At 34.7% G+C, this 26,103-nt stretch overlaps 1 protein-coding gene across 1 annotated transcript; it reads right to left on the bottom strand.

The window, feature by feature from the left end:
* Window positions 1-1,168: 1,168 nt before the first annotated feature.
* LOC137387704 (interleukin-18 receptor 1-like) lies at window positions 1,169-16,793 on the bottom strand. The gene is made up of 10 exons (XM_068074196.1): window positions 16,730-16,793; window positions 15,766-15,909; window positions 11,955-12,069; window positions 11,176-11,396; window positions 10,213-10,417; window positions 8,536-8,666; window positions 4,695-4,874; window positions 3,385-3,519; window positions 1,831-2,048; window positions 1,169-1,299 (listed from the first exon to the last, which is right to left on the bottom strand). The coding sequence occupies exons 2-10, from the start codon at window positions 15,881-15,883 to the stop codon at window positions 1,201-1,203; spliced, it is 1,422 nt and encodes a 473-aa protein (XP_067930297.1). The 5' UTR covers window positions 15,884-15,909; window positions 16,730-16,793; the 3' UTR covers window positions 1,169-1,200.
* Between the last annotated feature and the right edge of the window lie 9,310 nt (window positions 16,794-26,103).

Raw genomic sequence — 26,103 nt, 5'->3', positions numbered from 1 at the left:
AACATAGAAGTATTCAGAGAAGACCAAAGCAAAATGAATTTTACAAAGACAGCACATTCTAAGAGAAATATACACACATTAGAGCTAACCATTTGATTCGTTAAAGTGATTTGACTTTTAACCAAAGGGAGATAACCACAAAGATTAAATGCTATACCACTCAGTAGGATTATTAAAACATGAAATGTATTAAAGACAAACTTGCGTGGGAAAATATAAACATTTGGAATACTGTTAATACTTATACTATGGTATAATACAATATAACATGATATACATGTATATTGTTTTCAAAAAAAGTGTCAAGCAGGCATAGGAGCATACTAAAGATAAACTTACATATAAAAATATAAAACATTCAGAATTGGTATTTAGTATTAACTTTGCATGTGTTCAAAAATTAGCTATCTTCAAGCTTATATGCAGAGCCGTTGAGCATTCAATCATCAGTAAAACGATACAGCCAATCATATCTCATATAAGTTGGTATGTGTAGCCAATCATATTCCATTTAGACTGGTATGTGTAGCCTATCGTATCCCAAATAGGCTGGTATGTGTAGCCAATCATATCTCATATAGGTTGGTATGTGTAGCCAATCATATCTCATATAGGTTGGCATGTGTAGCCTATCAAAGCTCACACAAGTTGGTATGCGTAGCCAATCATATCCCACATAAGTTGGTATGTGTAGCCAATCATATCCCATATAGGTTGGTATGTGTAGCCAACCATATCCCATATAGGCTGGTATGTGTAGCCAATCATATCTCATATAGGTTGGTATGTGTAGCCTATCATAGCTCACACAAGTTGGTATGTGTAGCCTATCATAGCTCATATAGGCTGGTATGTGTAGCCTATCATATCTCATATAGGTTGGTATGTGTAGCCAATCATACATGTATCTCATAAAGGTTGGTATGTGTACCCTATCAACGCTCACACAGGTTAGTATGTTGTAGCTAATCATATATCACATAGATTTATTCACTCCAAACACAACTGTTCAAATATTTACCAAGTTAATAAAGCTAAACAGTTACCTACTAAAAGCAAAATAACATTTCTAAGCCAGAGTTACACAGATTTACTGGTATACTTTAATAACAGTTTTAAATACAGTTTAGTTGTAGCATACGGTGTCCGTAGAAGAACATCTCGGATTCTGGTATGTACGATCTCATCCGGCTATTATCATCACACTAACTTGCTATCTTGGTGTGCTTTGAAATATTTTGAGAAGGACTTAAACAAAGCTTCTTTATTCCCATTTGTCTTCTCAACACAGGGCAGTATCTGCAACAATATGAAGTTTTGAAAATAGAAGTTGTCTTTTCCATGAAGTCATTTTTGGTCAAGTCATTGTGAATCACTCAGATATCCAATTTATTTTATAGTTTGCCGCAGACTATACATCAAAACATGTCTAGACCAAGAGATAAATAATATAACAAATATAGATATAGAGGGCAATAATAGAATGTGCATAGATGTACATAATATAAATAGAATAAACAAAAATATATAGAAAGAAATAACAGAGTACTCATAGACATAGATGGGAACAATAGGAAATACATGTATCTAATGTAGTTGTAAATAATAGCAATGAAGCTTGTATAAGCATAGAGAGGAACTTTATAGAACACAAGTGAGAGTTTACATGTACATGTAGATCTAATACAGAATATGTAGAAGCATTTTTGTTAGACAGGAACCATGCAGTTGATTCATAGAGTCTATAGTTTATGCATAGACAAGCACTCCAGAGTAATAATAGAACACAATTGTTATCGATGTCTATAGATCAGTTATAAAGTAGAGAACCTTGAGAGCAGCTTTAATATTCTTCCTGTTATTCAATCGGTCCATATCAATATCTTCTAAAAGGAATATAATTGTACGCTTGTTTAGCGCCAGAGATAGGCTGAGAGACACATCTGACCAATCACAGGCCTTTTGCTCTTCTTCAAACATGTCATTGGATAAGAAGGCTATTACTTTATCCGATGCTTTTAGGTTGAATGATATTGACTTCGGAGTTGCTGCAATACGGAAAGAGTCTTGCTTCGTTATGATTAAAAGTAGCGTAACTCGAAGTTGCCAAATATAGACTCAAAAATAGAAAGACACAAAGAGACATGGTGAGACAGAGTGAAATACAGAGAGAGACAAGGTGAAACAAAAGGAAATATATAGAGAGAAAGAGACAAGGAGCCAAAGCAAGAAATACAGAGAGACAAAAAGACAAAGCAAGACCCAGTGAAACAGAGAGAGGGAGAGAGAGAAGGAAAGGGGGAAAGAGAAAGAGGGGGAGAGAGAGAGAGAGGGAAAGAGGGGCAGAGAGGGGGGAGGGAGGGAGAAAGGGGGAGAGAGGGGAGAGAGGGGAGAGGGGGAGATATGGGGAGAGAGGGGAAGAGAGGGAGAAAGAGGGGCAGAGAGGGGGAGGGAGGGAGAAAGTGGGAGAGAAGAGGAGAGAGGGGGAGCAAGGAAGAGAGAAAGAGAGATAGAGGAGGAGAAAGGAGGAGAGAGGGAAAGAGAGGGGAAGAGGGGGGAAGAAAGGGGGGAGAAAGGGGGAGAGGGGAGGGAGAGAGGGGGGAAAGGCGGGAGAAAGGGGAAAGGGAGGGGGAAGGAGAGAAGGGGAGAGAGAGAAGGGGAGGGAGAAAGAGGGAGGGAGAGAGGGGGAGAGAGGGGGAGGAAGGAGAGGGGAGAGAGGGAGAGAGGGAGAGAGGGAAAGGAAGATGGGAAAAACCTGTGAAATTCAGAAAGACCCAAAGAAACATAGAGATACAGAGAGATACAAAGAAGCAAGAAGATACACAGTAAATACAGATAAACAAAAAGGGCTTGTAAGAGACAAGGAGATACACAGAAACATATGTTGAGGTGCAGTACACCATGGAACATGGTGAAACACAAAGAGAAAGAAATGGATAGACATGGTAAGGCGAAATGAAATATGGTGAAGTGCAGCGATATACAAAGAGAGATGAAGAGCTGGAAAAAACATGAAAACAAAATTTGAAGATATTTTGTAGCTTTGCTGTAGCTTCTGTAGCTTCTGCCTCACCATTCAAGCAACGGACCACAAAAAAGTAAAGAGCATTAGCAAACCATCAAGATAAGACGAGTCCCAATAAAATAAACAAGAAAGAATTAAAGGAGAGAAATAAAACAGCAAAAAATAGTAAAAATATAAATTCAAAAGGGCAAATGATGAGGAGAATAGAGTTATACAAAATGTTAGCAATGAGAAAAAAGTAAACAATTTGGGGACAAAAAATAAAGACAATGAAAAAGAACCAAAATTACTAGCATTTATTGACTATTATAGATTTTACATTTCCATGAATCTACAAAGGATATATGTGGTACGCTTACAAGCTCCTGGAGTGAAATATCTATCAGCTATACAGAGTGAGAGGTTAAACTGGTCTTCTAGAAGTCTTATAGCAGTTGAGACAGATGGATGAGTAACACTCCTGTAGATGATGTAGGCATCATATTTATAGTCATCTACAATGTAATATATTAGCACAGATTTTAATTAATGATGTCAGTTCTGGAAGATGATTGAAATTACTAAATGAAGGCTCATTGATATAGTTATTGATAATAAACTTTGCTTCATCTCTATAGGAGCAGTCATCAAGGAACTCAAAAACTAAGCAAAAATATTAATACAGACATAATATACAGACTGTTTTCCTGTCAGTTCTTTACAATAACATATAGGACAAGGATAATTATAAAATTTCATTAAATGGTAAGAATTAAAATTATAATAAAGTAAAGATTTAAATTAGAGTATAAATTGAAATTATAAAATAATCAGTTATAATCTTGCACTTTGTAGTTAATAAACTATGGTTGTTTATGGTGTAGTTGTTACTATTTCACTAGAAAAACGCCTAAATATGACCTAAATACATGTATACTATGAGTGAACAGGTTGCAAAAATGCCTATTATCATGGAGTAGACAGCTCATCTAAAATACAAATGTTTGACCAGTTGACATAAGCTCAGTTTACGATTTATACCTTTTTAAAGGAATTGCATGCTTGCAAGCTGCCATGTTGCAATACGAGAAAAGGCAACTTCGCGAACTTGCAATGTTGTTAATTGTCAAAATAATTCTCGGTTTTTATTACTACCTCTTAAACCAGGAAATCTCAATTTTAAGAACTCTTTCCACAAAGATGATGTTGTTTTAATAACTATCAGTGTTCAGAGCAGTAATAACAAGGTTAAGATGGTTACATCTATGTAAAATACATAAAATCATAATAACAACTCATATGATTCATTAACTTTCATAGATTATGTTATTCTAGCTAAATACGTTCATCATAAAACTGAGACAAACTAGAGCTATTAAAGATCCTATGAAACCATTCTAGAGTAGAACGACAACTCCGAATTTTTTATTGGATATGTATACAACATTATTATGCTTCTTTGCCTCATCGTTACAGGATTAACCTATGTTTAGCCCTAAAAAGGAGTTATCACACCTTCGTACTCCAAGTTCTTCTTTATGATGTTGAAGAATACTGCAAACTGATCTAAAGCATTCCTTAATCAAACTACAATGTCCAGATGTGGTCCTGCTGGAGGACTGCAACTAACAATACGTCATAATCATGTATCATATGCATAAAATTGTCATAAGATTTTGAAAAAGCTTACCTGAGGCAGCCTTTAGTCTCTGCATTATATAGACTTTGTACCACAGGTTAGCATAAGAGTTGAACCTGACCACCAGGGCTATCACGATGGTGACCAGAACAATGATCACTGCAAGGGTGATGCCTGCCTTTAGTGACAGTTTGTCTTCTAATTTTCTTCCTTCAGTTGTCACGGTTATTTCTACAAAGAATCATTTGATCAGGTTTCATACGCTGCTATTACTACTTACATAGACTGTAATCTTCTGTTGCTAATATAGACAATATTTATTACTCAAAGGTAACAAAATTGTAATAGAGTTGGTTTCTACCACTAGTTGTTGTTAGTAATTAGCGATATATCATTCAGTTCTACGTGTGAATAACCAATGCTGATGTAGCAGTCAATCGTAAGCCAAAAGAAAAAGAAAAAGGACAACACATTTATACCAAGAAAGAAACGGAGAGACTTTATGCCACAGTGATGTAAGTGATGGTAGTACCAACCATAAACACACAGAGATTTTTGAATATTTTTTAAAGATATATATTTTCAAATTGTCAACATTAACCATGTGATAAATACAAAATTTAGATATATTAATGTGACAATAAAGCAATGTTCTACAATAGCAGAAAAATAAACAAAGTACATGCTTCGTTTAGAATTCTAGGCAGCCCTGACACTTGTGGGTTAGGGTTGCTTTAGCCACTCGGAGATGAAAGGCATAGCGGCTACCACTGTTTACAATCGTCAGTGTTAGTCTGCCAAACAAGTTGCCTGCTGTTTTCAGGATCGGAAGTCATATTGTCTATTAACTCTCCAGTCTTTGTCACCAGATCAATAAGACGAACATCGTTAATGAACATGGTCGATTTGTCGTTCGAATATAAGTATATTTATTTACATACAGTGTATCAGTATATTAAGTAACTTGATTGACTAACTTCGGAGATAGAATTGATTTGTACTGGAAAAGTCTACCTGCATATAAACATCAATAAGACTTCTAGAAAATTCCAGAATGGACATACACACTAGAAATTCCACTGTCATACAGCCCACGACCAAAGAGATGGCCAGAGATATTGGCAAAAAAATAAAGGGTACTGATGGTTGAGAAATGCAATATTAGCAATCAAATGGCTCTGCAGTGCAATAGGATAACTGCAATGGTAGCTGTAATGTACTGGGTGTGGGTGTTATTATATACAACAAACAGCAATAATGAATGGAAAAGATGTTTATATTTTCCCCCTGCAATAGGAGAAATGCAATATTGGCCAATATTAGAAGTAAAATGCACTGATATTCTTAGAATAATCAATTTTATTAATATAGTAATAATAGAAAACCAATACACAATTTTGTTTACATTTCAAAACGTCATAGGTAGCAATATCGAGAAGTTGTGGTATTTATATATGTTTTTTGGAAAACTTATTTAAAAAGTGTTTGGTCATGACAAACAACAACAATGAAAGGAAAATATTACACGTTTATATCTCTCCCTTGCAATAGGAGAAATGCAATGTTGGCCAATATTATAAGTAAAATGCACTGATATTATTAAAATAACCAATATTGTTAATATAGTAATACAGCAATAATAGAAAACCTATGAGCGTTCACGCGTCTCGAAGATTTCTGCAAACTGCAGCAAAATAAAAGCTGTTATAAAAGTGTTATAAAGCTGTATGCCTAATTTACTGTAATGTATGTAAACTGTGTACTATACACAGTTTGAAAGTTGGTTGCGTTGAATGTAGAATGGTTTTGATAAGCGATCTTTAACAGAAAGCCAGTAGGAGCATTCACGCGTAGAAAACTGCAGCAAAATAAAAAAAATGTTATCGTCATAAACGGGCGTTGTAGTTCGGCCCTAGCTGGTACGTAAGTTGTAAAGAATTTCGGCTAACGTTTTAAATAATGAAACCTTCGGTGATTGGACAAAAAACATAGGCTGATAAACGGTGTACCACAATTTCGTACCTGTAAATCGGTCTACACCTCAAACGGTCTACGTTTATTACAAAAACCTTCGAATAAACTCGATTACAAGTAAACAGCACCATAGACTGGTGAAATGAACACGGTTTTCTCGTGAAATACGCACTACTAAATAGTTCTACAATCGGTCGCATGGCTTTATTGGCGTTTCAATTTTCGGTCTTAACTTTTATTAAACCGAGCTTTTCAAGCTTTTTGTGGCAATTTCCGTTCAAATAAATCTGTTTATTTGTGTATAATCCGACCAGATGAGTAAGTTTAAAGATAATACCGACGGTTTACAAAGACTTGGTAACATATTTAAATAGGTTTAAATGTGTTTTGTATCGTTATTATACTTCAACGACTTTACATTCTGATGCTTAAATTTCTTGATGAAATTTCTAGCCAAGGGTTCGTCTCATTGTTGATGAATAATTTTCGCAAGTTGTGTGCACATGCATTTATCATAAAAACTCGCACACATCGCTCCGCTCGTTTGCTCGTGGGATTACGGATCAATTGGGCAATCATGGGAAATACATGATGAGCCATGCAGTGGCCATCCGCAGAGTATAATCAAATAAACTACGCAGTAGTCCTACAGTAAACCTTGCTGTGTCCACAAATAACATTAAGTGCCAGCAATACAATAAAGTTATTAGAAACAAAAGCTAAAGTAAATAACAATAAAAGTACACAGACATCTACATATACTAAACATGTACAGCTAAGCTCAGTCTATGTACCAATCTTGCAGTAGTTTTCTTTAGAATTTAAACTCTTTCAAACAGTAGAAATAGAAACCTACTATTCGTTGCCTCATACCATCACCATGATAGTGAATTGTTCGCCAATATAATTTTCTAAAATAGGAAAGGGCGTGATACTCAGAAATGTTAGCTCATGGTCCTTAAAGAAGCTGGTGTTTCTTAGCATTAGTCTCTTAGCAGTGCACTGCAATACTCATTGCACTGCAACTGTAGTCCTTCTGACATGGAAGTAAAATGGTTTCTTTTCTTTCTGTTTTGATGATGTCTTTCCTTTTCCTGCTATCTATTGTGTTTGCAGACTGGTATCACAACTTTTAAACCTTTCCTATTCTTGCACCTCCCCTACTATTAAGCAGTGCTTCATGCAGCGGCTATAGCCGCGTACATGGACATAACAGATCTGCTTCCACATTAGTAGGTACAGATTCTCTCCAAGCCATCTTTTTGGCAAGAAAAATCACAGATGGACAATGGTATAACAGGAATAATGCAACCGTGGACGCTATAGAGCCGAGAGCAACTAGTCAAATCTGCCAGTGTAAGTAAAGAAGAATGAGTAGGTCAGACAGTACCCTTAGTTATCTCCTACATCTTGTTTATATACATAAGTGTACGAGTAAAACAAGAGATGCTGCTAATTTCACCTCCTTATTTTGGTCTCAAGCATGAACAAATAGACTTGTAGAGATAAAGTCATGCTCTTGCCCACTTTGTAAGTGTCCACATTCATTAATGCTGACACATTCCTTCAGGCATCAATCACAGTGACTGTCCAACTAAGCTGAATATGCTTGCCCAATGTACTTGCCCAATGCTTTTCAAAAGGTAGGTCAACTTTTGAAAATACAGGTTACCTTTTGAAATATTTAGTCAATGGATATAACCAAATACATGAGATATTCATAAGTACATTTTCATTCTTTGGATGATTTCATTCATCACAGAGACAAAATCTGTGTCCGACTGCCAGCATTGAGCTGTTAATAAACTGTATGAATTGAGCTTAAGATGAAAATATCCAAAACTCTTCACACTTTTATAGTTACTCAGTAAAATTAACAGACAATTTTAGAGTATGATTAGAAGATTTCCTTGCTCACCTGGTAAACATACACTGATGTAGATAGTGTCAATATACTGAGAAGTTACTCGAGCTTGGCATAAGTATGATTGATTTAGGTATTCCTTGCTGATGTTCCATATTGTCACATTAAAGCTGACATCGTGTCCACTGTAAAATAGGATGTTCATTGAGCAATCAAGCTGACCGCAAGCAGGATGTAGAATTGTTATAATTGATAAACAGAAGGTACGGTGTATATTATAGTATACGACAGGAGGTAGACTGTAAACTATAGTATACAACAGAAGGTAGACTGTATATTATAGTATACAACAGGAGGTACAATGTATATTATAGTATACAACAGGAGGTAGACTGTATATTATAGTATACAACAGAAGGTACAGTGTATATTATAGTATACAACAGGAGGTACACTGTATATTATAGTATACAACATGAGGTACAATGTATATTATAGTATACAACAGGAAGTACACTGTATAGTATACAACAGGAGGTAGACTGGACATTATAGTATACAACAGGAGGTACACTCTATATTACAGTATAAGAGTGTTCAAAATTACAAGGCTGTTCTTATTTGAAGTTGTCTGCTTTGTTTTGATCAGCCTCTAAGAATTTGTATAAACAAATTAATTATGACTCATAAGGCTGGTTCAAACTATATCGCCGTATGGTGGTATTAACCACACTATACTTTGGTAAGTGTCTGTAATAACAATGTTCACACCGTCACAAACCTATCAAAGTTTACGTCAGCAAATAGTCTGTGGTATGGAGTATTCATTATACAATGTGGGTACTCAAACTCTGAAATACTAGTCTCAGCGATAGTCATAAAATAAAATATAAATCAAGCAATCATCATTGTCGAAGTGGTGCACATTACTTAGGCTGTCATAGGTGCTCAGAGTGCTATCGGAAAAAATTGATAAGTGCAATTTTTCCCGACGCATTCGTGCTGCCTTGGCGATGCCGTCAGTTACGGTGCACATAGTCAATTAATAATCATTGAGAGGATGACTCCAACATATAGCGATATAGTGTGATACAAACTATCAACTCGCGATTTATCTTTAAACAAAATTTTAATAAACAATGTACATGACTTATACAGGGTCTGGGTAGGTCTATGTGTGACTCATACAATACAATACAATACAATGCACTATGTGGACAACTCCAGAAATCATCATGCGTGTAAGCAAATTAGAACATCAACTTTAATATATTTCATAAATGCCTTGTGATTCTATGATACCAGTAAACTTACTTTAAACGTGGGGCTTTGTTTCTTACTGTTGATATTATAGTAAGATTCTATGTAACCTAAAGAGTAGTACATGGTAAAATAGAGAGATACTGAAACACCAATGTACATCAACAATAACATATCTATCACTGTGCCGGGGTTCTACTCTACTTGTATGACTTTTTGAAATGCCAAATTTGGTTACTTTTATCATTTGGTTTCACTTAGTTATCTCAGTAAAATTCAACTCGGTAAACTCTACTGAGGTTGGATTCACAAGAGTGAGGGTCAGATTAAACTAACAACAAGTTAGCATACTATTAGTAAGATTAGGCAAGAGAATAAGTGGAGTATAGTAGAAATACTTCTAAGGAAAAAATCCAAAAGAAGAAGAAAAACTGTTTTTATATTACTGAATGCTAACCGTAGTCAACATACTATATATCATTGTAGGAGTGACTTATTTCTCCTGGTTTCTCCTTTAGCTCTGTGTTATTTCCTATCAGGATTTGTACCTGTCGGTGCTGTTGTGGTTCTCTTTCATCATAAGTTACTTGACAATGTATGTGTAAATCATCACCTTCATTCACACACTCAGGTGCCTCAAGTTTAACAAGAGCTGGATATTGAGATACAGGAACAGCTATAAATTCAAAACATAATGTTAAACAATAGACTACAGAGTAAATAAATGTTTACTTTGCTGGGTAGTAGAAAATATACGGAATTAATAACACTTTTAGAATATAAATATAATTTTTTGTTTATTATTTAACAATACAATATTATTACCAATGTACTAATATTAATTTCAGCTAGTAGAGTGTTAAAGGTTTTAATAGCATCAAGTTCAACTAAACATACATTCAGACTACTAGTATTTACTTTCCTATACTGGTTTAGTTAAGGATAAAGGTCAGATCTATTCTAACATCAACAACATTTATTTTTCTGAAATACTTTGTTTGCTTGTGATATACAGATATATATAGATAGTAGTACTTCTTTGAAAAAAGTACTCTATGCACTTCTTTCTCTTGTTTATCAAGAGGGTAGAATGTGACAAATCTTAAAGGCTGTGTGACGTCATAACTTATCAACGTAAGATAGTAATTGTTTTTGTAGTTGTTGGTTTATAAACAAACTTATTTTAAATGTGCCTCTTTAAGTTATGTCTGTTCACTGAAGAGATAATATAACTGGTCAATCATTATGTTTCCTATTAGGCTGATATGTTTTAAGAATGAAATTGGTAAAAATGAAGGAGTCTCTGATGGGTTAAGGATATCATTAACAGCTGTACTTTCCACTAGACCTTGAAGTGTAATGTTAAACCTGCTCAACTTAATAAATTAGCTACCTACAACGGATATTCCATAACTGATCTTTAACACGGCTTACGTGTTTGAAACAGAAATACTGTTATATTGTGGGATATGTTCTCTTGTTCATCTGTTGAATAAGCAGCGCAGGTAAAAATGCACTTGTAAAATGGAGTGGATGAGTCTTGCCTGCAGTCATTTTCATCTAAAGAGTAATAGTGAAGGAATTCTCGTGTTGTATCATTGTTATATCCATAAAATCGCCCACTTCTATCTTCCAAAGCTTCACCATCTTTATACCTGAAAGGGTTGAGAGGACTGATTATTACAGATATATCTGGAGTTATCTATCCATAATTAGAATGGTTGGTAAGGAGATAACTTTGCAGTATTTCATAGACTAGCTCTCAACCTTGTAAGTTAACTATAATAATATATAATCATAATAATAATAAATATCGTCAAGATTAGCTATTCTTGATATCCAAAAATATATCAGTTCTAAGAATGTATAAGATAAACACAGTTGATCCATTTAGCAGAACTACCGCTAACCTCCTACACATTAAATAATTCTGGTTTCCATGACAACTGTGTATCTGCTGCTTGATGTTCATCATAATAGTCAACAACCAAACAAGGCGATTTTGAATATTTTTAAAGAAAATACAAGCCAGTTCTTACACTACAGGTGAAAAAAGTTAAAACTAATTTGCTTATATTTCCAACATCCTAGCACATTGGCATTGTAATAAACAAAAGAAAATACAACAGATGTGTACTTCTCGAACAGCAGGAAGTAAAGAGTTGTGTTTTATTTAGAGTCATCTTTGGACTTAACTACTTCTATCAGCTCACCATCTAACATAAGAATATGTTGTTGGACAGCAAGACAGCAGAATCTGTCTGTAGGTGTAGGCATGTACAACCGTCATTATCATAGTCTGGTTCACTTGAGGCTGCCACTGTAACTCTGAAAAATTAACACTGAGCTGTTTTACTATGTACGAACCGTGCCATTTGTTACTTGGTATATTGGAATTAAAATAACTGAACTAGTACCCTCTTCATAATATTTATTCTACACAAAACTGTTATTGACATGAATCTAGTGACCGGTGTGTTTGTGATATGTCTCTGGTTACATCTGGCTTTGTTACCTTTTATATCTGCTAGATATATGTTAGATAGTAATCATGAAAAAATTATAAAAAACCTATTAAAAACATTATGCTTACTGTAGTAATAATAAGAAAGAATAATTAAAAGTAACCTTTTATGTTTATAATATTAAAAATAATAATTTTTAGTGAGGGAAGCTACTCAAGTAGCTAAAGTGGAAGCTAGAAGTACTACTGAAGTATTACTTTGGTAATAACAAGAGGAAAGAAAATAGAGGATACAGGTGTCAATATGGCAGAAGGACATATGTTGCCAGACTAAGAAGACAGTTCCTATAAGTACCTAGTAGTACTAGAGACAAGTGAGATCAAGATGAAAGACATGAAGGTGTCAGTATGGTGGAAAAACAGGTGTTGCCAGACTTAGGAGACAGTTCCTATAAGTACCTAGTAGTACTAGAGACAGATGAGATTAAGACGGAAGATATGAAGGTATAGGTTAGGAAGAATAATAAAATTGCTTGAGTCAAAACTGAGTAGACGGGATATAGTTAAACTATGAACTTTATAGACAGCCGCAGCAGTGAATTACACAGCAAGAGTAGTTGATTGAACTGTAGATATAGACCTGCACAATTTGCTTCCCCATGCCAATTCAGTTATAGACCTCAACTTCAATCGAACACCGTTTATAACTGACACACATGATGACTCACCACAGTATCAAACGATGTCACAATTGCTTGCGGTTAACCTGACATCGAGATCACCTGAACATACTCATTTCATAAACCTTAATTTCGAATTTTTGTATTGAAATATAAACAGCTTTTAAGAATGGATGTGATATCTACATATATGTAAAGCAAAGATTAAAAAAACTCTTCAAGAGAAAATAGTATCAATTTCCATGGAAGATTCTGCGTATCCGGTCTAAGCGTGCAGGAGCAGTTTTTATGATATGGAAACGGAAACCGCACCAAAAAACCGCACTTCAAACTCTCACTGGTTAGCCAAAGTTTCTGGTTTTGTCCGATGTCCGAAAATAAAATATTTAACTCGATTTAATAGAAACTAACCGCAACCACTGGATCAGACCAAAACATTATGCAGGTCTAATTGTAGATGAGTTGAAAGAGCTGGATGGAAAAACAAGAAAACTGATGATGATGAACTATGCAATCTACCTAAAAGCAGATGTAGACAGACTGTACATCAGCAGAGATGTAGGTGGTTGAGGATTGGTTTCTATTGACGAATGTGTGAGGAATGAAGAATACAGCTGGTCAGACTATGTTAGGGAAGTCTCTTTAGTCGGAAATTCAGTTTTTGGTAACTTTGTGAAAGACAAGACACCAGGAAAGCAGAAGAGAGAAAGTACTACAGAAAGGGTTGAGGAAGGGAAGAGGAAGTCTTGTCATGTTCATTATCTTAGGAAGGTCGGAGAAACAGATACCACCATTTGAATTTGTTGAAAGCAGGATGCCTGAAGAAGGAAATAGAAAATATACTCAGCTGATCAAGATCAGGCACTTTCTATGATAAATTACAAAGTTACTAACATTATGAGGGAGTTGAAAGCAAGAAGTGTAGGATGTGAGGTGTGCGAGATGAAATGGTGATGCACTCGCTTAGTGAATGAGAGAAGTTAGTGTAGGGAGAATATAAAAAACCCGATCGTGTAGCCTCCGTCATCTAGTTTGTAATAGTAATAATAATAATAATAACATTAATCCCAAGAATACTAATAGTAATCATAATAATAATATTACTGACATGAATTACTGCCATATTGCTCACAAGATTTTGTGAGCAATATGTCACCAGCCTGGATATTATTACTACGTAAAGAGTACGTATGAGTCATCATGATAAAGTAGGAGAGCGTGTGATCAGTCTTGCTAGTGACTTTAGTATCAACACCATGCTCCTTGTCTAATATTTTTCCCTAAAATTTATCGTTACAAGCACTATACATTTCTCTAGCATAGTGGTAAAGCTAGCTAGCAGGCAATTTGTCTCTAGAAGCTAGGAGATAGATAAATAATTTTGTAATAGTCTATTATCAATCATTATCAATATCATTATTAGTATTTACTTTTTGTTCACTAAATGTATACCGTGAGTGTGAAATACATCACGCCATATCCTAAGGTTTGCTCACTTGCCATTGCTTAAGTAGTCTAGCTTAATATCAACAAATATGCTAAGAACTGACAGCTGCATGATTGGTTGCCTCAAAAGCACGCTTAAAGCATATTTATTGCTCTGTAATGGGCAGTAAAATAAACGTTTTATAGTCATTTAATAGCATTAATCTGCGTAGTTTAAACCTATAGTCACCTTCTACACTACTTGTAATATATGACAGATTTGATTTCTAATAAAGAGATGCGTACGAATTGCCAGAACTTTCTGGTGCTGCTTTTAAATAGTGATACTGTTGAGACCAACAGCAGTGCTCAGCAAACAGTACAAAATTAAAAAAAAATACACAAATTGTATAAAACAAAGATTTTTTAAAGTTAATTTTGATTTTTAATGTACTGTGAGTCTATATGTATCATCAACAATACCTTGCCTCTTTTCTCCCTCTACTCATGTACATCAATTAAGCACCACAAACTACTTGTATCAAAAGTCGTCGTGATCTACTTTTATTTCATGAATATCATTTTATTTATCTTATTTTCGTAACTTTGTGTTCAGATGCTTTTTACATGTCGTTAATTATGAGAAAATAATGTGTTATAATTATTCAGAGTTAGCCTGACAGATTCTGGAAGGACAGAAATAAATTAATAGTTTTTCATCTATTACTTATGAGGGAAATCTTTTTTTAAAAATATGAAGAATTCTATTACTATGTTAGTTGAAAGACTCCACTGCTTGTTAAAAGACTTTGATTTCTAATCTTAGCTCAAACCATCCTTGCACAACACTATAATAGATTTTATAAGAAAATATCAATATTTTTCAATCATTTGCAAATGTTTTTGATGTTTGTGGTGATCTGACTACCAGGTTGTTTTAAGATTAAATCAGAAAAACTTGATTGCAGTTAAAACGCTCAGGCCAATGTAATTATGACATCTATAGTAGCACCGACAGAATAAAGACACGTAATCCTACTACTCAAATACAATATCCAAGATCAACCCGAGCAACAATATTAACTAGTGACGTCATTTCACAAATATTTTTCTTGTGAGTTTTTGGACCCCGATTCAGTTTTGTTAACTTTAACCTTGCACTTAAAATCCTGGCAGTCAGATGAACTCAAACATTAAAACAATCACAAATAATAGAAAAATAATTATTATTTCCTACAAAATCTAATAAAATTCAGACAAGTTCATTTGTAAATGAATTTGTCTAAATTTTATGTGCTTGATAGTATAAACCTGTTGTATTCATAGTTCATGATTGTACAAAAAATTTTTTAAACTGAATTTACTTGAAATATTAAATCTGAAATTAATAGAGTCTTTGTGAATACAGAACTTTTGCTCTGGAAGTACAAGAACCAGGATAAAGGAAAATCATACCTGCAGTGCTGTTGCTGTCTGGGCATCGGTTATTTCTATAAATCGGATTCTGTTCTGTAGAAGTGCAAAGACATGGGTATAGTATCAGGCACCAAAGTGACAACAATGACAAAGTCATGACGATTATCTCCAGGTCTGTGTTATCTGTAGAGAAAATGTGTGAGTCTCTATGAATAAAGAGTATAATTAAACAGTTAAATGCAGACCCACTCTGTTCTAAGGTTGTGATATAACCTCAAAGTTGAGTAACACAAATCAAGATGTACCTCAGACTATTACACAACTCAAACTGCTGTATATCTTGAACTACTGTATAACTCAAACTATTGTATAACTCAAACTACTGTATAACTCAAATTACTGTACAACTCAAACTACTGTATAACTCGAACTACTGTATAACTCAAACTACTGTACAACTCAAACTATTGTACAACTTAAACTACTGTACAACTCAAACTATTGTACAACTCAAACTGCTGTATATCTTGAACTACTGTATAACTCAAACTATTGTATAACTCAAACTACTGTATAACTCAAATTACTGTACAACTCAAACTACTGTATAACTCAAACTACTGTATAACTCGAACTACTGTATAACTTAAACTACTGTATAACTCAAACTACTGTATAACTCAAACTACTGTATAACTCAAACTACAGGATAATTTAATAGGACAACTCAAACTAATAATTAAGTCACTCACACAGGTGCACAACATTGCATCATGAGATTATTAAAATACAACAGAACTGACAATAAACTGAACATTGGAAAATTATTAATGAAAAAATTTAAGCATTAAATTTACTGAAAGCTACAAAAATGTGTAGCAAGAAATAGTTATGCTATAGCTGGTTTCTTTTATTGCTAGATTATACGAGCTACTGTTGCATACACCCTGTGGACAAACACGATATAAAATTTCCTTAGACTAAGATGTTTACCCGTATTTACCTATCGTGTTGTAAACTAATTAATATATTCAGCGATGATATGGCTGTTCTGTTCTCCACTGTTGTAAGCCAAGCAATGTAACTAATAATCACTTATTTGAGCATTAGAGCTAGGAAATGGAGCAGAACCCGTTAGCATTGCCATAGATTTAAGAAAATATTTATGATATGTTGGCTTTACTCACCACAGCATGACATCAAAGATGTTTATACGCTTGACATTCTTTCATGTAAAGTTATCAGAGCAGAAAATGAGAGTTAGAGAGGATGATGATGCTGGCTACTTACAGCCCTAACAGTTATGAGACTTACTATAGGAACTTCACAATATGTGAGACTAACACTAGCTCTGTCAACATATACATGTTAATAGTTTGAAACAACTTAGTTTAAAATACAGTACTTTTATAACTAATAACAGTTTGTAGCTCTTTTGATACAACTAATTACATAATCTTGGCTTGAAGATTAACTTATACTAAATTTTAGCTGATTTTATCAGAAATTATCAGTATTGTTTTATCATTTGTGATTTTTTTCATTGTTTGAGGTGATCTGACTGCCAAGATGTTTATAGGTTACAATCAACCAAACTTAATTGTAATTAATACGCTCCGACCAAGTGTAAGTGTGATTATGACATCTATAGTTGCAAAGAGACATAATAGAGAAGCGTAATGCTGTAACTTGAACGCAAAAGCAGATATCAATTAAAACATAAATTAATCACATCATTTCAGAAGTATTGTTTTCTGAGTGTTTTAACCACTGTCAAGCTCTTTTGATTTTAATTTTGAAACATCCTGGCAGTCAGATCACATTGAACATCACAAACAATAGCAAATAATAAAAAAATACTGAAACATTCTGATAAAATCTAACAAAATTTAATCTTGAAATAATTCTTTAAAATTCTTTGTTTACTTTCAGCTCTTTAACTTCCTGTCATATTACTATTTTTAATAACTAGTTGGTAATTACTGAAATGTTAAAAGCTAACTGCTTATAATAATAAAGCTATTGTGAAAAGAATCCAATGAATACAGAGAAAATAATGGTGTTCTATTATTTACATTATTAGAATGATTATGATATTTCTTATTTGAATGTACTTGGTCATAATGTTCATCATGCACTTAATTTTATAGCAGCATAAAGTTTTGACAAATCCTACGATATTCTTCTTGCCTCATGATATTTTAGCTAATTTTTGTTTATGCACCATTTTATTTTGTATTTGCTTCATTAATGATTCATAAAGGTAACCTCATCTGATTGGCTAGAGCACGAGAAGTTGATCTCTTGATCAAGGATGTACGAGGAAAAGAAACAAACAACTTAAGGTCATTGATAATAATCTTAAACACAGGTTAGCCTCAGTACCACTAATTGAAGCTCACCATTGTCAGAGAATTGAGTCTATATATCTGAGTGATAATTCAAGTATAACAAGGCTTGATTATTTTGAGTTTTATGAAGTTTTATCAAAGATTTTTACTTGTTTCTATGACTAGGTATTTGTCAACTAATACTTAGTAATGTTTATCTGAATAGAGTGAGATTTAGTTAACTCTATTGTTTTCCATTCAAGTGTGTCCCTTTTAATGCGTGGCTATTTTAGCATTAACAAGTGCAAGAAATGATTTTAATATAAATAACTGGAGGTTTCCAGAAAATGTTTAATTCATTACTGGAAGTAATGAATTAAACATTGTCTGTGGTATAATACAAACCATTTGACAATTATATTACAATCACTGTTGTGCAGAAAGGTGGAGCTCATGTATTTACTAGTACAACTCCAATCTTTTGCATAAAGATGTTGATTGTATGTGTATTGACTGTAATTGTAATAATTGTAACATTATTGACTTGATTGCATACAAAATGATAAGAAATGTAGGGCATTTCACAGAACCCTTAGGGTTTATAGAGGAGAAATCATATCTAATAAACAGTGTATGTACGTGTTCTTATTGGGTAACTCATTGACCAATCGACATTGGATTGTGTTTCCTTGGCAAGTAATCCAGCTTTTATGACTATTTCCTTGTTATAATAAATATAGTTCTTGCTTGTAGATACAGGATAGAAAAGAAAACAAAGTAAAATATTTCAGATCTTTGTCAAGAATTTTAAGCTATATATCATGAAATGTGAATTTAGTATGGCAGTCTAGCCCATTACAACGATGTGACTATTTTTATCTTATAATAGTCTGTCATGTTAGTCTAAGGTATGTGACTTGGGCATATTTCCATCAATATTTATCTGAGGCCTAAGTGCTTACTTGACCAGGTAGATGATGTCTGTAGTAATAAGTGCTTACTTGACCAGGTAGATGATGTCTGTAGTAATAAGTGCTTACTTGACCAGGTAGATGATGTCTGTAGTAATAAGTGCTTACTTGACCAGGTAGATGATGTCTGTAGTAATAAGTGCTTACTTGACCAGGTAGATGATGTCTGTAGTAATAAGTGCTTACTTGACCAGGTAGATGATGTCTGTAGTAATAAGTGCTTACTTGACCAGGTAGATGATGTCTGTAGTAATAAGTGCTTACTTGACCAAGCAGGTGATGTCTGTAGTAATAAGTGCTTACTTGGCCAGGTAGATGATGTATGTAGTAATAAGTGCTTACTTGACCAGGTAGATGATGTCTGTAGTAATAAGTGCTTACTTGGCCAGGTAGATGATGTCTGTAGTAATAAGTGCTTACTTGACCAGGTAGATGATGTCTGTAGTAATAAATGCTTACTTGACCAGGTAGGTGATGTCTGTAGTAATAAGTGCTTACATGACCAGGTAGATGATGTCTGTAGTAATAAGTGCTTACTTGACCAGGTAGGTGATGTCTGTAGTAATAAGTGCTTACTTGATCAGGTAGGTGATGTCTGTAGTAATAAGTGCTTACTTAACCAGGTAGATGATGTCTGTAGTAATAAGTGCTTACTTGACCAGGTAGATGATGTCTGTAGTAATAAGTGCTTACTTGACCAGGTAGATGATGTCTGTAGTAATAAGTGCTTACTTGGCCTGGTAGATGATGTCTGTAGTAATAAGTGCTTACTTGACCAGGTAGATGATGTCTGTAGTAATAAGTGCTTACTTGACCAGGTAGATGATGTCTGTAGTAATAAGTGCTTACTTGACCAGGTAGATGATGTCTGTAGTAATAAGTGCTTACTTGACCAGGTAGATGATGTCTGTAGTAATAAGTGCTTACTTGACCAGGTAGGTGATGTCTGTAGTAATAAGTGCTTACTTGACCAGGTAGGTGATGTCTGTAGTAATAAGTGCTTACTTGATCAGGTAGGTGATGTCTGTAGTAATAAGTGCTTACTTGACCAGGTAGATGATGTCTGTAGTAATAAGTGCTTACTTGGCCAGGTAGATGATGTCTGTAGTAATAAATGCTTACTTGGCCAGGTAGATGATGTCTGTAGTAATAAGTGCTTACTTGACCAGGTAGATGATGTCTGTAGTAATAAGTGCTTACTTGACCAAGCAGGTGATGTCTGTAGTAATAAATGCTTACTTGACCAGGTAGATGATGTCTGTAGTAATAAGTGCTTACTTGACCAGGTAGGTGATGTCTGTAGTAATAAGTGCTTACTTGACCAGGTAGATGATGTCTGTAGTAATAAGTGCTTACTTGACCAGGTAGATGATGTCTGTAGTAATAAGTGCTTACTTGACCAGGTAGATGATGTCTGTAGTAATAAGTGCTTACTTGGCCAGGTAGATGATGTCTGTAGTATTAAGTGCTTACTTGGCCAGGTAGATGATGTATGTAGTAATAAGTGCTTACTTGACCAGGTAGATGATGTCTGTAGTAATAAGTGCTTACTTGACCAGGTAGATGATGTCTGTAGTAATAAGTGCTTACTTGGCCAGGTAGATGATGTCTGTAGTAATAAGTGCTTACTTGACCAGGTAGATGATGTCTGTAGTAATAAGTGCTTACTTGACCAGGTAGATGATGTCTGTAGTAATAAGTGCTTACTTGACCAGGTAGATGATGTCTGTAGTAATAAGTGCTTACTTGACCAGGTATATGATGTCTGTAGTAATAAGTGCTTACTTGACCAGGTAGATGATGTCTGTAGTAATAAGTGCTTACTTGACCAGGTAGATGATGTCTGTAGTAATAAGTGCTTACTTGACCAGGTAGATGATGTCTGTAGTAATAAGTGCTTACTTGACCAGGTAGATGATGTCTGTAGTAATAAGTGCTTACTTGACCAGGTAGATGATGTCTGTAGTAATAAGTGCTTACTTGGCCAGGTAGATGATGTCTGTAGTAATAAGTGCTTACTTGACCAGGTAGATGATGTCTGTAGTAATAAGTGCTTACTTGACCAGGTAGATGATGTCTGTAGTAATAAGTGCTTACTTAACCAGGTAGATGATGTCTGTAGTAATAAGTGCTTACTTGACCAGGTAGATGATGTCTGTAGTAATAAGTGCTTACTTGACCAGGTAGATGATGTCTGTAGTAATAAGTGCTTACTTGACCAGGTAGATGATGTCTGTAGTAATAAGTGCTTACTTGACCAGGTAGATGATGTCTGTAGTAATAAGTGCTTACTTGACCAGGTAGATGATGTCTGTAGTAATAAGTGCTTACTTGGCCAGGTAGATGATGTCTGTAGTAATAAGTGCTTACTTGACCAGGTAGATGATGTCTGTAGTAATAAGTGCTTACTTGACCAGGTAGATGATGTCTGTAGTAATAAGTGCTTACTTGACCAAGCAGGTGATGTCTGTAGTAATAAGTGCTTACTTGGCCAGGTAGATGATGTATGTAGTAATAAGTGCTTACTTGACCAGGTAGATGATGTCTGTAGTAATAAGTGCTTACTTGGCCAGGTAGATGGTGTCTGTAGTAATAAGTGCTTACTTGACCAGGTAGATGATGTCTGTAGTAATAAGTGCTTACTTGACCAGGTAGATGATGTCTGTAGTAATAAGTGCTTACTTGACCAGGTAGATGATGTATGTAGTAATAAGTGCTTACTTGACCAGGTAGATGATGTCTGTAGTAATAAGTGCTTACTTAACCAGGTAGATGATGTCTGTAGTAATAAGTGCTTACTTGACCAGGTAGATGATGTCTGTAGTAATAAGTGCTTACTTGACCAGGTAGATGATGTCTGTAGTAATAAGTGCTTACTTGGCCAGGTAGATGATGTCTGTAGTAATAAGTGCTTACTTGACCAGGTAGATGATGTCTGTAGTAATAAGTGCTTACTTGACCAGGTAGACGATGTCTGTAGTAATAAGTGCTTACTTGACCAGGTAGATGATGTCTGTAGTAATAAGTGCTTACTTGACCAGGAAGATGATGTCTGTAGTAATAAGTGCTTACTTGGCCAGGTAGATGATGTCTGTAGTAATAAGTGCTTACTTGACCAGGTAGATGATGTCTGTAGTAATAAGTGCTTACTTGACCAGGTAGATGATGTCTGTAGTAATAAGTGCTTACTTGACCAGGTAGGTGATGTCTGTAGTAATAAGTGCTTACATGACCAGGTAGATGATGTCTGTAGTAATAAGTGCTTACTTGACCAGGTAGGTGATGTCTGTAGTAATAAGTGCTTACTTGATCAGGTAGGTGATGTCTGTAGTAATAAGTGCTTACTTGACCAGGTAGATGATGTCTGTAGTAATAAGTGCTTACTTGGCCAGGTAGATGATGTCTGTAGTAATAAGTGCTTACTTGACCAGGTAGATGATGTCTGTAGTAATAAGTGCTTACTTGACCAGGTAGATGATGTCTGTAGTAATAAGTGCTTACTTGACCAGGTAGATGATGTCTGTAGTAATAAGTGCTTACTTGACCAGGTATATGATGTCTGTAGTAATAAGTGCTTACTTGACCAGGTAGATGATGTCTGTAGTAATAAGTGCTTACTTGACCAGGTAGATGATGTCTGTAGTAATAAGTGCTTACTTGACCAGGTAGATGATGTATGTAGTAATAAGTGCTTACTTGACCAGGTAGATGATGTCTGTAGTAATAAGTGCTTACTTAACCAGGTAGATGATGTCTGTAGTAATAAGTGCTTACTTGACCAGGTAGATGATGTCTGTAGTAATAAGTGCTTACTTGACCAGGTAGATGATGTCTGTAGTAATAAGTGCTTACTTGGCCAGGTAGATGATGTCTGTAGTAATAAGTGCTTACTTGACCAGGTAGATGATGTCTGTAGTAATAAGTGCTTACTTGACCAGGTAGACGATGTCTGTAGTAATAAGTGCTTACTTGACCAGGTAGATGATGTCTGTAGTAATAAGTGCTTACTTGACCAGGAAGAAGATGTCTGTAGTAATAAGTGCTTACTTGGCCAGGTAGATGATGTCTGTAGTAATAAGTGCTTACTTGACCAGGTAGATGATGTCTGTAGTAATAAGTGCTTACTTGACCAGGTAGATGATGTCTGTAGTAATAAGTGCTTACTTGACCAGGTAGGTGATGTCTGTAGTAATAAGTGCTTACATGACCAGGTAGATGATGTCTGTAGTAATAAGTGCTTACTTGACCAGGTAGGTGATGTCTGTAGTAATAAGTGCTTACTTGATCAGGTAGGTGATGTCTGTAGTAATAAGTGCTTACTTGACCAGGAAGATGATGTCTGTAGTAATAAGTGCTTACTTGGCCAGGCAGGTGATGTCTGTAGTAATAAGTGCTTACTTGACCAGGTAGATGATGTCTGTAGTAATAAGTGCTTACTTGACCAAGCAGGTGATGTCTGTAGTAATAAGTGCTTACTTGACCAGGTAGATGATGTCTGTAGTAATAAGTGCTTACTTGACCAGGTAGATGATGTCTGTAGTATTAAGATAAACAAGAGTGTTCTTCAGGCTGCTGTCAGTGATAAATCTGTTTCATTTAACCAAAGATGCTGTTTGATATTGTCACTAGCTTCCTTCACACTAAAATATCTGAGATGCTATTTGCTAGAATAAAGTTTTCACTAGCTTTCAGTTTGCGAAGAAAAAAGCAATACAATTTGTAAACCTACTGACCAAAAATAATACAGCATGTAAATCTGCTGACCAGCTATAATAACATTATATTACTAGTAGAAGTGATACAACTAGTAATACTATTGTTGAGATCCAGCAGTAATATTACTAGTAGTACAAGAGATACTACTAGTAATACTGTTGTTGATATCCAGCAGTAATGTTACTAGTAGTACAAGTGATACTACTAGTAATACTATTGTTGATATCCAGCAGTAGTATTACTAGTAGTAAAAGTGGTACTACTAGTAATACTATTGTTGATATCCAGCAGTAATATTACTAATAGTACAAGTTATAGTATTGGTAATACTATTGTTGATATCCAGCAGTAGTATTACTAGTAGTACAAGTGATACTACTAGTAATACTGTTGTTGATATCCATCAGTAATATTACTAGTAGTACAAGTGATACTACTAGTAATACTATTGTTGATATCCAGCAGTAGGATTACTAGTAGTACAGGTGATACTACTAGTAATGCTATTGTTGATATCTAGCAGTATTATTACTAGTAGAACAAGTTATAGTACTAGTAATACTATTGTTGATATCCAGCAGTAGTATTACTAGTAGTACAAGTGATAGTACTAGTAATACTATTGTTGATATCCAGCAGTAGGATTACTAGTAGTACAGGTGATACTACTAGTAATGCTATTGTTGATATCTAGCAGTAATATTACTAGTAGAACAAGTTATAGTACTAGTAATACTATTGTTGATATCCAGCAGTAATATTACTTGTAGTACAAGTGATACTACTAGTAATACTATTGTCTATATCTAGCAGAAATATTACTAGTAGTACAAGTGATACTACTAGTAGTACTATTGTTAATATTCAGCAGTAATATTACTAGTAGTACAAGTGATACCACTAATAATACTATTGTTGATATCCAGCAATCGTATTACTGTAATTCAAATTACAGTTTGCAAGTTTTTTTCTGAGAGTTATGCTTGCTGTGGAGCAATGCAGCAGAATCATTAAAATATTTTTGCTTGTACTGTATTAAATCCAAATTAAACACTGTTTTTGTCATGGTGGCACATGACAAAAAACTTTTAACTCGCTTTGACATCTTAACTGTAGTGGAGTTGCCTGTCCATACCTTGTAGTGACTAAATCAGTGATAAGGCTTACCGTTGCCGCAAATGAGAACATGATGAATTATTTTTTGTGTCATTTTTCCTGCTCAGGCTTTGCACATGTAGAGTGTTTCATAAAACCCACCAAAAATAATTGGATAGGTAAAGATTATTTAATAAAAAAGCACAACTTCTCTGTTGTTTTCAAAATCAGTAGTGCCAATGTTGAAGGGATTTATGGCTAAATCATTTCATTCTATTGTAGCATATAGATCAATATATTTGTAATAAATTTTATGTAAATTACATTTTATAACATAAATATAGATTATTAAATTTAATTTTTTTACAGTTTATTTTTAAGTTAAGTAATCTTGATGAAAAATATCTGTTTTTGACTAGCAAGTGTGATCAATGATATACAGCCCCCAAGGATAGGCGACAGCTATCATATGGGCGGGGTTTAATGATCATGCTCTGTTAAGATTGCGCTAGCCTGGGTTTCGGAGCTAACACAATTCTCGCGAGGCGGTCGCGTTGACTTGTTAGGTTTTGGAAAACAGGACTCGCTGTTATGGTGTCATTAGCTCATTCAGTCAGTAGGCCCCGCGGTTCACAATGGCAAACACCTTAACTAACAAAATGGATTCATGGAAAATAAAACATTTCAAGCTATCTACTTTTACTAATTTTGAAATTGATAGGTGTCATAGTATATGCTTGAAGTTAAATATAATTTACCCAAAATCCCCCGAACAACAGCCTTTTGTCCATAGTTTTTAATTAAGATTTTGCCACCCCTAATATAAAATGACAAAGTCTTTCATCGTTGTCATATTGTTTTACTTGGCCAATAAGATGGGACAGCAGGCAGAGCTGTGGAGTGTAGTTTTTATACTCAAAATCTAAACATAAAACCGAATTTGAGCTATTTTACGATTGTGACTAATAATATCACGAATGCTTGTGAACGGCAACTGGCTGATCATAATGGTGACAAAACTGGGCAATCATACTTATTAGACAACAAAATGAAACCAACAGATCAGTAAAATAACCACTATTGTTCATAATATTTGGAAATTTACAAGGGGCTTTATTCAGCATATTTGTTTGTTCGGGTGCTGTGTTTGGGTTCATCCCAAGAGAGCTCAATCATTAGGCCCCGCCCACATGATGCCCGTCGCCTATTCTTGTGGGGGCTGTATATCATTGGTGTGATGAACAATCAATGAGAGCTATTCACAC

Source organism: Watersipora subatra, chromosome 2, assembly GCF_963576615.1.
Source record: "Watersipora subatra chromosome 2, tzWatSuba1.1, whole genome shotgun sequence".
NCBI classification, from domain to species: Eukaryota; Metazoa; Bryozoa; class Gymnolaemata; order Cheilostomatida; family Watersiporidae; genus Watersipora; species Watersipora subatra.
This window is presented reverse-complemented; position numbering and strand designations above follow the sequence as displayed.